Source organism: Hyla sarda, unplaced genomic scaffold, assembly GCF_029499605.1.
Source record: "Hyla sarda isolate aHylSar1 unplaced genomic scaffold, aHylSar1.hap1 scaffold_212, whole genome shotgun sequence".
NCBI classification, from domain to species: domain Eukaryota; kingdom Metazoa; phylum Chordata; class Amphibia; order Anura; family Hylidae; genus Hyla; species Hyla sarda.
This window is the reverse complement of record NW_026608785.1, coordinates 363,285-378,156: the sequence shown is the minus strand read 5'-3', so window position 1 is coordinate 378,156 and position 14,872 is coordinate 363,285. Positions and strand designations below refer to the sequence as shown.

The 14,872-nt window shown below is 47.0% G+C and overlaps 1 protein-coding gene across 1 annotated transcript in view; it reads right to left on the bottom strand.

The window, feature by feature from the left end:
• Positions 1–5,779: 5,779 nt before the first annotated feature.
• DNPH1 (2'-deoxynucleoside 5'-phosphate N-hydrolase 1) overlaps positions 5,780–14,872 on the bottom strand; it is a 34,418-nt gene continuing 25,325 nt past the window's right edge. The window contains exons 2-3 of the mRNA XM_056552934.1: positions 9,525–9,707; positions 5,780–5,933 (exon numbers count right to left, since the gene is read on the bottom strand). Coding sequence (XP_056408909.1) covers positions 5,812–5,933; positions 9,525–9,707 — 305 coding nt within the window. The 3' untranslated portion in view covers positions 5,780–5,811. The remainder of the gene's footprint in view (positions 5,934–9,524; positions 9,708–14,872) is intronic.

The window sequence follows — 14,872 nt, the reverse complement described above, 5'->3', positions numbered from 1 at the left end:
CGGGAAAAAATCCACAACAATTCAACAAATTCGGGTTGGAAACCTTTATAAATACGTGGGAAAGCTCAGAAATGTCGGGTTACGCCCCTTTTTCGGGTTTGGGAGAATCCACATCGTGTCGCAGACTGGCGCACCATGTCTGCGACATGGCGCAGACAAAGATGCGACAAAAAAAACTGACAAAAGAAGTGGGGTTTAGAATAGTAAATGAGGGCCAATGTGTAAGTGCTCTTACACCCATTATTGTGAGCTGGTTTGATGTATTACAAGACAAGAAAAATGCCCCTGCCTCTGCTCTGCCTAAGAAAGTAGGTTCAGAAGCACTTACAGATTGAGTAGTATCCATCTCCATGGTATAATGCTCGCTTTTAAGTTCCTCTAATGCGTGCTCAGGTCATAGAAAACAGGCAGGCCATATATATGTAATAGAGGTAAAGTCCAGCACCTACAAAACTAGGAGGGTGCGACCTGGGAAAGAACCCACTGAACATGCAATCTGTGTCCGTAGATGCTTCAGGTGGTGCTAAGTCTTTACAGTGAAGTAAATGGCAAGTAGAAGAAAAAACAGCAGACTGCACTCACCATGCGTGTTGTGGCTTTATTGCAGCAGATAAAGCTAAAATATCTTCAGCAGGCAGAGACAAGTGTAACAGGGGCGCAGGACAGAACTATTTTGCGCGACTAGCATGCTTCCACAAGCTAACACTCGGCGTCTCATCTTGCACAAGATGAATGAGAAGTGCCGGAAGGGTTTCCATAGTGACATATCAACAAAAAGAATCAAATGATATAAAGTAATAAAAGCGCAAGTGCAATTAATGTAAAGTGCAAGTGCAATGTGTAAAGAAGTATCACCAAGAAGCAATTCAATCAACAGAAAGGGAGCAAGCTCATTGCGGTCGTTTAAACCTAGCACTCCAATGGAGTCTAGTTTAACAATCCACTTAGCTTCTTTCTGTAGAAGGATAGCATGTCGGTCACCCCCATGCGGCGGTACACTCACTCTCTTGATTCCAGCGAATCGCAGAATGTTGCAATCTTTTTTGTGCGATTCACTCACGTGAGCAATCGGGGGGAACCAATACCAGTCCGAACAGACCAAAAATCTTCACAAATACGGACATGTAGTTGTCTAATGGTTTTGCCCGTGTAAAAGAAACCACATGGGCAGAATAAAGCATAGACAAGGAAGTTAGTGCGCCAGTTAATAAGATGATTAATAATTTTTGTCAAGCTTCCTAATTTAATATGGCGACATGCTGCATTGACGTCTGTGATCAGGTCTCTTCATGTCTCCTATAAACGTCTGTGATCAGGTCTCTTCATGTCTCCTATAGACGTCTGTGATCAGGTCTCTTCATGTCTCCTATAGACGTCTGTGATCAGGTCTCTTCATGTCTCCTATAGACGTCTGTGATCAGGTCTCTTCATGTCTCCTATAGACGTCTGTGATCAGGTCTCTTCATGTCTCCTATAGACGTCTGTGATCAGGTCTCTTCATGTCTCCTATAGACGTCTGTGATCAGGTCTCTTCATGTCTCCTATAGACGTCTGTGATCAGGTCTCTTCATGTCTCCTATAGACGTCTGTGATCAGGTCTCTTCATGTCTCCTATAGACGTCTGTGATCAGGTCTCTTCATGTCTTCTATAGACGTCTGTGATCAGGTCTCTTCATGTCTTCTATAGTGATCAGGTATCTTCTATAGACGTCTGTGATCAGGTATCTTCATGTCTTCTATAGTGATCAGGTATCTTCTATAGACGTCTGTGATCAGGTATCTACTATAGACGTCTGTGATCAGGTCTCTTCATGTCTTCTATAGACGTCTGTGATCAGGTCTCTTCGTGTCTTCTATAGACGTCTGTGATCAGGTCTCTTCGTGTCTACTATAGACGTCTTTGATCAGGTCTCTTCGTGTCTACTATAGACGTCTGTGATCAGGTATCTTCATGTCTTCTATGAACGTCTGTGATCAGGTATCTTCGTGTCTTCTATAGACGTCTGTGATCAGGTCTCTTCGTGTCTACTATAGACGTCTGTGATCAGGTATCTTCATGTCTTCTATAGACGTCTGTGATCAGGTGTCTTCTATAGACGTCTGTGATCAGGTATCTTCGTGTCTTCTATAGACGTCTGTGATCAGGTCTCTTCGTGTCTACTATAGACGTCTGTGATCAGGTCTCTTCGTGTCTACTATAGACGTCTGTGATCAGGTCTCTTCATGTCTTCTATAGTGATCAGGTATCTTCTATAGACGTCTGTGATCAGGTGTCTTCAGGTCTTCTATAGACGTCTGTGATCAGGTATCTTCATGTCTTCTATAGTGATCAGGTATCTTCTATAGACGTCTGTGATCAGGTATCTACTATAGATGTCTGTGATCAGGTATTTTCATGTCTTCTATAGACATCTGTGATCAGGTATCTTCATGTCTTCTATAGTGATCAGGTATCTTCTATAGACGTCTGTGATCAGGTATCTTCGTGTCTTCTATAGACATCTGTGATCAGGTCTCTTCATGTCTTCTATAGACGTCTGTGATCAGGTATCTTCGTGTCTTCTATAGACATCTGTGATCAGGTCTCTTCATGTCTTCTATAGATGTCTGTGATCAGGTATCTACTATAGATGTCTGTGATCAGGTATTTTCATGTCTTCTATAGACGTCTGTGATCAGGTATCTTCACGTCTTCTATAGACATCTGTAACCCCACGCTCCTATCCCTATTAACTATTCTATCCCCTCCTCCGCTCCTATCCCTATTAACTATTCTAACCCCTCCCTCCTGTCCCTATTAACTATTCTAACCCCTCCTTCCTGTACCTATTAACTATTCTAACCCCTCCTCCGCTCCTATCCCTATTAACTATTCTAACCCCTCCCTCCGCTCCTATCCCTATTAACTATTTCTAACCCCTCCCTCCGTTCCTATCCCTATTAACTATTCTAACCCCTCCCTCCGGTCCACACCCAGGTACATTATTAAGTCCCCCCTCTCTATCTACACTATCTGCCCCCTCTATGTTGTAGGTTCCCTCCCCCCAGTACCTAGTTTAAACACTCCTCCACCCTTCTAGGCATCTTCTCCCCAAGCACAGCGCCCCCTCCCCATTGAGATGCAGCCCGTAGAGCTGGTATCCAACAGTGAAGTCGGCCCAGTTCTCCATGAACCCAAACCCCTCCTTCCTACACCAGCTTCTGAGCCCCTTGTTTACCTCCCTCATCTCCCGCTGCCTCTCTGGTGTGGCTTGTGGTACAGGTAATATTTCAGAATATATTACCTTGGAGGTCCTTGCCTTAAAGGGGTACTCCCATGGAAAACTTTTTTTTAAATCAACTGGTGCCAGAAAGTTAAACAGATTTGTAAATCACATCTATTAAACAAAATCTTAATCCTTCCAGTACTTTTTAGGGGCTGTATACTAAAGAGAAATCCAAAAAAGAAATGCATTTCCTCTGAAGTCATGACCAAAGTGCTCTCTGCTGACATCTCTGTCCATTTTAGGAACTGTCCAGAAAAGGAGAAAATCCCCATTGCAAACATATGCTGCTCTGGACAGTTCCTAAAATGAACAGAGATGTCAGCAGAGAGCATTGTGGTCATGACATCAGAGGAAATGCATTTCTTTTTTGGATTTCTCTTTAGTATACAGCCGCTAAAAAGTACTGGAAGGATTAAGATTTTTTAATAGAAGTGATTTACAAATCTGTTTAACTTTCTGGCACCGGTTGACTTAAACAAAAAAGTTTTCCACGGGAGTACCCCTTTAAGCTTGCAGCCTAAGTCCCTGAAATAACTTTTAAAGGACACTCCACCTACCTCTTACTTAGTCATTGGCGTCAATATGTACCATAACTGCTGGGTCCTCCCCAGCACCACCCAGCAACTGTCAACCTGATCTGCGATGTGCCGGACTCGAGCGCCAGGAAGACAACACACTGTTCAGCGATCCCGGTCTTTGTGACTGATCGCCCTATCTGTCCCCCTAATAATAGAGTCCCCCACTACCAGTACCTGTCTGGCCTGCCCTGCACTCCTCCCACTCTCCTGGAGCAGACACCCCCCTGACAGTCAGAGGAAGAATCCTGCTAGCTCTGAAATGGCATTCCCCTCATCTGCCAACCGGGCAAACTTGTTGGGGTGTCCAGATCAGGACTAGCCTCCCTGACACTTTTCCCTCTACCCCATTTTCTAACTGTAACCCAGCTAGCTGCCTGACTGTACTGCACCTCCGTCCCACTATCCTCCCCCACCTCTACCCCAGAGAGTACTTGCTCAGTGAGCAGGAGACTCCTCTCCAAGTTGTCAATGCATCTCAGTGTTGCCAGTTGCTCCTCTAGATCCAGGATCTGGGCTTCCAAATGAACATCTCGCACAACAATATGCACCTCAAACTGCTGTTCAAGGATTGTATACATTGTGCAAGATGTACACCGGACTGCATTTTCCAACATGGGGATTTCACAGATTAACAGTCAAAAACAGACAGTAACTATTACAAATAGATTCTCAGTAGACCTTGTGAGTTAAAGTCTCTACAGTGTAAGGGAAGTAACACTCACAGCGATCTCAAACTCCAGCTTTCAAAGCCTCTGTTTTACAACTCTCTTTCAACTGCCTCTCTGCCAAAGCACCACTCAGAGCACGCTCAGAACTGAGTCCCAGACATGTGTGATCAGGTATCTTCATATCTTTTATATTAGTGGTTCTCAACCATGGGTACAAGTACCCCCAGGGATACTTAGTACTCCAGGGAGTATTTGAAAAAAAAGTCACAGCCACTGGTTACTGGTCATGAACACTTTGAAAGAAATGGTAGGCTGACATCACTGCACTGAGGAGCGGAGCAGGAGGACAGCAAAGGAGAAGCGCAGGCACTGGGCCGCTATGGGCAGGAACTACCATCAGCTTTGTTGCTCCACTTCCCCTGCAGACCGGGGACCTACTGCTATGAGCCATAACAATAGGTCCCCAGACCAGAGGAGCAACAAAGCGGGACAGTATGGTGGCCTACAACTATATATAGGGGCAGTTTGGGGGACTACAGCTATATTTGGGGGCACAGAGGGGGCCTAACAATTTTATGGGGACACAAAGCGGGTACTATTACTGTGTGTGACAATAAACATGGGGAGTTTGTAAATAGGTGGGTATTGTACTGCAGAAAGGAGCCTAAAATGTTTGTTTGGTTGGTTCTGTGGAGAAGTCTTGTGTGGGAGAAATCATAATGGCGGTCTAGACCAGATAGTGAAGAAAAGAAAAGTAAACAACTCCGGTTAGAGAGGACGTCACCTGTAAATCGGGGGACTGTGGAGATAGGGAGAGGAACAGGGGGCCTATTATAGAGGAAAGTAAAGAATATGAATTATACTATAATCATTACAAAATGTCTCTAATTTGGGGGTACAATTTTTTGGGAATGGGCTGTCAAGGGGTAGTCAGGCAAAAAAGGTTGAGAACCACTGTTCTATATGGAAGGACGAGACCTCTCATGGGTGACACATTAGGTAATTAATTTTTTTTTTCTATTCCGACGCGGACATCATATCCATGTCTTATTTTTCCTGATCATGTGGATCGGTATTTTGAAAGACAATGGGTATAGTTTAAAGCGCTTTGTCCAAAACACAGGTCTCACATGCACACACAACCCCCACCCAATCACATGATAGAGCGGATAATGGTCGCCAACTCTACACATGCACCCCTCTCCAATCACATAATAGAGCACCCTTCCCATCGCACCACAGGTCTGTAAGTAACTCAGCAGCGGGTGTCAATCCGTTTATTATAGAGATAAATATTTGTCACAGTGAGGGGTAGGTAACAGTGAAGTATTCCTGCAGAATTCCCTCCACATCCTGAGGCTCGTAATCTCTGACCAGAACTGAGCGTCCATCATCAGCCCCCCGAATCATGGCCGAGAGCACTGCAAGGGAAAGAAATACAGTCAAAGTAATGTGTCTGTGATCACTGGGGGGGTCGTACACACCATACTAAGGTCATCTGGGGCCACACACTACAATGAGATCACCGGGGAAGCACATGGAGAGGGAGACTGTACACACTACACTGAGATCACCGGGGTAGTACATAGAGGTGGAGACTGTACACACTACACTGAGCTCACCGGGGTAGTACATAGAGGTGGAGACTGTACACACTACACTGAGCTCACCGGGGTAGTACATAGAGGTGGAGACTGTACACACTACACTGAGATCACCGGGGTAGTACATAGAGGTGGAGACTGTACACACTACACTGAGATCACTGGGGTAGTACATAGAGGTGGAGACTGTACACACTACACTGAGATCACCAGGGGAGCACATAGAGGTGGAGACTGTACACACTACACTGAGATCACCGGGGGAGCACCTAGAGGTGGAGACTGTACACACTACACTGAGATCACCAGGGGAGCACCTAGAGGTGGAGACTGTACACACTCCACTGAGATCACCAGGGGAGCACCTAGAGGTGGAGACTGTACACACTACACTGAGATCACCAGGGGAGCACATAGAGGTGGAGGCCGTACACAATACACTGAGATCACCAGGGGAGCACATAGAGGTGGAGACTGTACACACTACACTGAGATCACCAGGGGAGCACTTAGAGGTGGAGGCCGTACACACTACACTGAGATCACCAGGGGAGCACATAGAGGTGGAGACTGTACACACTCCACTGAGATCACCAGGGAAGCACATAGAGGTGGAGACCGTACACACTACACTGAGATCACCAGGGGAGCACCTAGAGGTGGAGACTGTACACACTACACTGAGATCACCAGGGGAGCACCTAGAGGTGGAGACTGTACACACTACACTGAGATCACCAGGGGAGCACATAGAGGTGGAGACTGTACACACTACACTGAGATCACCAGGGGAGCACCTAGAGGTGGAGACTGTACACACTACACTGAGATCACCAGGGGAGCACATAGAGGTGGAGACTGTACACACTACACTGAGATCACCAGGGGAGCACCTAGAGGTGGAGACCGTACACACTACACTGAGATCACCAGGGGAGCACATAGAGGTGGAGGCCGTACACAATACACTGAGATCACCAGGGGAGCACATAGAGGTGGAGACTGTACACACTACACTGAGATCACCAGGGGAGCACATAGAGGTGGAGACTGTACACACTACACTGAGATCACCGGGGAAGCACATAGAGGTGGAGACTGTACACACTACACTGAGATCACCGGGGTAGTACATAGAGGTGGAGACTGTACACACTACACTGAGATCACCGGGGGAGCACACAGAGGTGGAGGCCGTAAACACTACACTGAGATCACCGGGGTAGTACATAGAGGTGGAGGCTGTACACACTACAATGAGATCACAGGGGGAGCACATGGAGAGGGAGACTGTACACACTACACTGAGATCACCAGGGGAGCACCTAGAGGTGGAGACTGTACACACTACACTGAGATCACCAGGGGAGCACATAGAGGTGGAGGCTGTACACACTACACTGAGATCACCAGGGGAGCACCTAGAGGTGGAGGCTGTACACACTACACTGAGATCACCAGGGGAGCACATAGAGGTGGAGGCTGTACACACTACACTGAGATCACCAGGGGAGCACATAGAGGTGGAGACTGTACACACTACACTGAGATCACCAGGGGAGCACCTAGAGGTGGAGGCTGTACACACTACACTGAGATCACCAGGGGAGCACATAGAGGTGGAGGCTGTACACACTACACTGAGATCACCAGGGGATCACATAGAGGTGGAGGCTGTACACACTACACTGAGATCACCAGGGGAGCACCTAGAGGTGGAGGCTGTACACACTACACTGAGATCACCAGGGGAGCACATAGAGGTGGAGGCTGTACACACTACACTGAGATCACCAGGGGAGCACATAGAGGTGGAGACTGTACACACTACACTGAGATCACCAGGGGAGCACATAGAGGTGGAGGCTGTACACACTACACTGAGATCACCAGGGGAGCACATAGAGGTGGAGGCTGTACACACTACACTGAGATCACCAGGGGAGCACATAGAGGTGGAGGCTGTACACACTACACTGAGATCACCAGGGGAGCACATAGAGGTGGAGACTGTACACACTACACTGAGATCACCAGGGGAGCACCTAGAGGTGGAGACCGTACACACTACACTGAGATCACCAGGGGAGCACATAGAGGTGGAGACTGTACACACTACACTGAGATCACCAGGGGAGCACCTAGAGGTGGAGGCTGTACACACTACACTGAGATCACCAGGGGAGCACATAGAGGTGGAGGCTGTACACACTACACTGAGATCACCAGGGGAGCACATAGAGGTGGAGACTGTACACACTACACTGAGATCACCAGGGGAGCACCTAGAGGTGGAGGCTGTACACACTACACTGAGATCACCAGGGGAGCACACAGAGGTGGAGGCCGTAAACACTACACTGAGATCACCGGGGTAGTACATAGAGGTGGAGGCTGTACACACTACAATGAGATCACCGGGGGAGCACATGGAGAGGGAGACTGTACACACTACACTGAGATCACCAGGGGAGCACATAGAGGTGGAGGCTGTACACACTACACTGAGATCACCAGGGGAGCACATAGAGGTGGAGACTGTACACACTACACTGAGATCACCAGGGGAGCACATAGAGGTGGAGACTGTACACACTACACTGAGATCACCAGGGGAGCACATAGAGGTGGAGGCTGTACACACTACACTGAGATCACTGGGGTAGTACATAGAGGTGGAGACTGTACACACTACACTGAGATCACCAGGGGAGCACATAGAGGTGGAGACTGTACACACTACACTGAGATCACCAGGGGAGCACCTAGAGGTGGAGGCTGTACACACTACACTGAGATCACCAGGGGAGCACCTAGAGGTGGAGACTGTACACACTACACTGAGATCACCAGGGGAGCACCTAGAGGTGGAGGCTGTACACACTACACTGAGATCACCAGGGGAGCACATAGAGGTGGAGACTGTACACACTACACTGAGATCACCAGGGGAGCACCTAGAGGTGGAGGCTGTACACACTACACTGAGATACCCAGGGGGAGCACCTAGAAGTGGAGGCCGTAAACACTACACTGAGATCACCGGGAGTCATACAAACTACACTGAGGTCACTGGGGGCCGTACACACTACACTGAGATCCCCGGGGGAGCACCCAGAGGTGGAGGCTGTACACACTACACTGGGATCCCCGGGGGAGCACCTAGAGGTGGAGGCCGTACACACTACACTGAGATCCCCGGGGGAGCACCTAGAGGTGGAGGCTGTACATACTACACTGAGATCCCCGGGGGAGCACCCAGAGGTGGAGACTGTACATACTACACTGAGATCACCGGGGGTCATACAAACTACACTGAGGTCACTGGGGGCCGTACACAATACACTGAGGTCACTGGGGGCCGCACCCAGAGGTGACTGTACAGATACCAAACCTAAGAATTCTCACCTCGTCCACTGGAGGCTCGGAATAGACACAAGATCTTTTTGTTTATGGTCACCGCTCTGCCCAACTCATATCCAACCCCGAGGGAGGGCTGCGTCACCTCGGCCACCACCACGTCCGCCTGCTGCAGCCATGCCACGTCTCTATCGTGAATGAATTTATCTCCATCCTCCCGGGCGTCTTCACCTGCAGATAAAAAAAATCATCTGCTACAACTCATCATCCACAAGAATGAGAGGATGGCTGGAGGTCCCTTACCTGGCTTCACGCCATCCGATCAGCGCTTCAATGCTCCAGGGAGCCACTGTAGGCTGTAGTAATGGAGCACCGATAACACTGATCAGTGTTATAATAGAGCCTAGATAACACTGATCAATGCTATGCTATGGCAGGCTGTAGTAATATTAGGGACAAAAAATAAATAAAAAAAAAAGTATAAAAAAAAATAATTTTTTTTAAAAGTTAATAAATGTAAATTAACCCCTTTCCTAATTAAAGTATAAATCACCCTTTACAATTTTTTTAATAAAATAATGTAAACAAAAATAAACATATATGGCATTGCTGCATGCGTAAATGTCCAAAACATTAACCCCTTAAGCACAAAGAGTTTTATTTTTGTGTTTTTTTCCTCCTCACCTTCTAAAATCCAAAACTTTCCCCCCCCCCCCCCCCCAATACAGAGCTTTTTGTACTTGGTAATGACACCTTTTATTTTACCATAAAATGTACGGCAAAAAAAAATAAAAAAAATACTTTGTTGGGAAATAGAAGAGAAAAATGGAATTTTGCAACTTTTGGAGGGTTTTGTTTTCATGCTGAACAATTTACGGTTAAAATGACGTTCTATTTATTCTGAGGGTCAATATGATTATAGCTATTGCCATGGTTACGTGATTTTCTACAAGTGTACTACTTACAAATAAAAAATATATAAATCATCCTTTTTAACCCCTGTCATGAAGTAAAAAAATTGATATGTTGTAGTACTTAAGTACTACAACATATCTCTAATATACTTTAATTAAAAAAGTGATTTTAAACCAGTTTAAAAATCACTTTTAAATTCAGCCACTAGGGGTCGCCCTCCTAGTGGCCGAATGCATTCGGCAGTGACGTCACTACAGAATTACGACTCATTTAAAGGGGTATTCCAGGTAAAACGATTTGTAAATTACTTCTATTAAAAAATCTTAATCCTTCCAATAGTTATTAGCTTCTGAAGTTTTCTGTCTAACTGCTCAATGATGATGTCACGTCCCGGGACGTGAGTCATCAGAGAGCAGTTAGACAGAAAACAGCAACTCAACTTCAGAAACTAATAACTATTGGAAGGATTAAGATTTTTTAATAGAAGTAATTTACAAATCTGTTTAACTTTCCGGAGCCAGTTGATATATAAAAAAAAGTTTTGGCCTGGAATACCCCTTTAAGCCTGGCAATGAGTCGAAATTCAGTCACTGTGGTGCTCACTCCCGCCTGTCAATCAAACAGGCGAGAGCGAGCACGCCGATAGCTGGGGCTGCGCGCATTGGCCAGCTCCACTGGCCTAACCCCCGCACGCTATTTGCGTAGTTCTGTGCCTGCGCAGTACTACGTTAGCCGCGCGCAAGGCTTTTAAATGTGTTCCCATACCCTGTGAGCTGACAGGGACGGGGAACAGAGCCGCGCTCGGCATTCTTGTGACACTGCTGGGAGAAAAAAAAGAACGGTATCCGGTTCATATCGGTACTGTATACCGCCCAGCACTAGGCATGAGTGTTATTTATCTAATAGGGTGCCTCCAGCTGTTTCACAACTACAATTCTCAGCATGGCCTGACCGCTAATAGGAATCATGGCATGCTGGGAGTTGTAGTTGGGAAACAGCTGGAGGCACCCTATTAGATAAATAACACTCATGCATAGACGATGTGAGGGCAGAAGAAAGCGCCCAGCAAGGTGTCAGTGACGTCGCGCCTGTTGTCCTGCCCTGCTTTATAGAGCAGATTAAGAAGCAATAAATCTGCTCTATTAAAGCGATTAAAAAAGGTTTTGAAACCAGGTAGGGGGTTTGGGCTGGATTACTACTAGGTAGGGACATATTAGATTATATAGTACTTGGTGGGAGCTACCCTTTAACCTCTTCAGGACCCATGACGTATGCATACGTCATGTCTTTTCCTGGTCTCCGCCGCTCACCCGACGGAAATCGGAAGCGGATCCCTACTGAAATCCTTCAGCAGGGATCCAGGGCAAACGCCGAGGGGGTCCATGTCGGCGATAACCGCAAATCGCAAGGGAAACTTGCGATCTGCGGAGATACCGGGCTGATCGGGTCTCTGGGACCCGACCGCCCGGTAATTTTGCAGGATCCCGGCTGACACAGACAGCCAGGACCATGCTGGAGCCTAGGAGTGAGGTGGCAAGCCGGCCCCCTCCTCCGATCCCCTGCGATCCATCTGTTAGTTAACCGACCAATCGCAGGGGGGGGGGCGGTTACTTCCTCCCGTCCTACCCGGCCCCTTGAAGTCCGGAGAGGACGGGAGGAAAACCGGAGGACGCGGCGGGGGACGGGGGAGTGCTGGGGACCGGCCCCGGTACTTACCTCGTCCCTGAAGACCCGGATCCCGGCGAGGAAGATGGCGGCGGCGGCGACAGGTGAGTAGATCTTCAGCCGCGGTCGGGCCCTTTACAGCAATGCACGTCGCCGTAAAGCGACATGCATTGCTGTATTGGGACCCTATATACTACAACTCCCAGCATGCCCAGACAGCCCTTGGCATCTGGGCATGCTGGGAGTTGCAGTTTTGCAACATCTGGAGGTCCACAGTTTGGAGACCACTGTGCCCTTCCAGATGTTGCAAAACTACACATTCTCAGCATGCCCTTACTGTCCAGGCATGCTGGGAGTTGTAGTTCTGTAACATCTGGCCCAGCATGCCTGGACAGTTTTGGCATACTGGGAGTTGTAGTTTTGCAACATCTGGAAGGGCACAGATTGGGAACCACTGTATTAGTGGTCTGCAAACTGTAGTCCTCCAGATGTTGCAAACTACAACTCCAAGCATGTTGGGAGTTGTAGTTCGGCAACATCTGGCTCTAAAGATGTTGCCGAACTACTACTCCCAGCATGCCTGAGAATGCTGGGAGTTGTGGTTTTGCAACAACAGGAGGCACACTGGTTGGGAAACATTGTCTGTTTCCTAACTCAGTGTTTCCCAACCCGTGTGCCTCCAGCTGTTGAAAAACTATAACTACCAGCATGCACTGATAGACTGTGCATGCTGGAAGTTGTAGTTTTGGAGGTCCCCCCCCTTGTGAATGTACAGGGTACACTCACATGGGCAGGGGGCTTACAGTGAGTATCAGGCTGCAAGTTTGCGATGCAGCAAATTTTGCGCGGCAGCTCAAACTCACAGCGGGAAAATCGCTGTAACCCCCCGCCCGTGTGACTGTACCCTAAAAACACTACACTAACACAAAATAAAAAGTAAAAAACACTACATATACACATACCCCTACACAGCCCCCCTCCCTCCCCAATAAAAATTGAAAAACGTCTGGTACGCCACGGTTTCCAAAACGGAGCCTCCAGCTGTTGCAAAACAACAACTCTCAGTATTGCCGGACAGCCGTTGACTGTCCAAGCATGCTGGGAGTTTTGCAACAGCTGGAGGCACCCTGTTTGGGAATCACTGGCGTAGAATACCACTATGTCCACCCCAATGCAAATCCCTAATTCAGGCCTCAAATGCACATGGCGCTCTCACTTCGGAGCCCTGTCGTATTTCAAGGCAACAGTTTAGGGTCACATATGGGGTATCCCAATTTTTGGGAGAAATTGCCTAACAAATTTTGGGGGGCTTTTTCTCCTTTCACCCCTTATGAAAAGGTAAAATTGGGGTCTACACCAGCATGTTAGTGTAAAAAATTAATTTTTTTACACTAACATGCTGGTGTTGCCCTATACTTTTCATTTTGACAAGAGGTAAAAGGGAAAAAAGCCCCCCAAAATTTGTAATGCAACTTCTCCCGACTACGGAGATACCCCATATGTGGGCGCAAAGTGCTCTGGGGGTGCACAACAAGGCTCAGAAGGGAGAGTGCGCCATGTACATTTGAGGTGATTTGCACAGGGGTGGCTGATTGTTACAGCGGTTTTGACAAACGCAAAAAAAAAAAAAAAAACACACGTGACCCCATTTCGGAAACTACACCCCTCACGGAATGTAATGAGGGGTGCAGTGAGAATTTACACCCCACTGGTGTCTGACAGATCTTTGGAACAGTGGGCTGCGCAAATTTAAAATTTTGTACAGCCCACTTTTCCAAAGATCTGACAGACACCAGTGGGGGGTAAATGCTCACTGTACCCCTTGTTACGTTCCTCAAGGGGTCTAGTTTCCAAAATGGTATGCCATGTGGGGTTTATTTTGCTGTTCTGGCACCATTGGGGCTTCCTAAATGCGACAAGCCCCCCGAGCAAAATTTGCTCTCAAAAAGCCAAATATGACTCCTTCTCTTCTGAGCATTGTAGTTCGCCCGTAGTACGCTTCAGGTCAACTTATGGGGTACCTCCATACTCGGAAGAGATGGGGTTACAAATTTTGGGGGCTATTTTCTGCTATTAATCCTTGCAAAAATGTGTAATTTGGAGGGGAAACACACATTTTATAGAATTTTTTTTACATATGCAAAAGTCGTGAAACACCTGTGGGGTATTAAGGCTCACTTTATTCCTTGTTACGTTCCTCAAGGGGTCTAGTTTCCAAAATGGTATGCCATGTGTTTTTTTTTCCTGTTCTGGCACCATAGGGGCTTCCTAAATGCAACATGCCCCCCAAAAACCATTTCAGAAAAACGTACGCTTCAAAATCCCCTTGTCGCTCCTTCGCTTCTGAGCCCTCTACTGGGCCCGCCGAACACTTTACATAGACATATGAGGTATGTGCTTAGTCGAGAGAAATTGGGCTACAAATATAACTATAAATTTTCTCCTTTTACCCCTTGTAAAAATTCAAAAATTGGGTCTACAAGAACATGCGAGTGTAAAAAATGGAAATTGTGAATTTTCTGCTTCACTTTGCTGCTATTCCTGTGAAACACCTAAACTGTTAAAATGCTGACTGAACGTCATTTTGAATATTTTGGGGGGTGCAGTTTTTATAATGGGGTCATTTGTGGGGTATTTCTAAGAAGAAGACCCTTCAAATCCACTTCAAACCTGAACTGGTCCCTGAAAAATTGTGATTTTGGCAATTTTGTGAAAAATTGGAAAATTGCTTCTGAACTTTGAAGCCCTCTGGTGTCTTCCAAAAGTAAAAACACGTCAATTTTATGATGCAAATATAAAGTAGACATATTGTATAT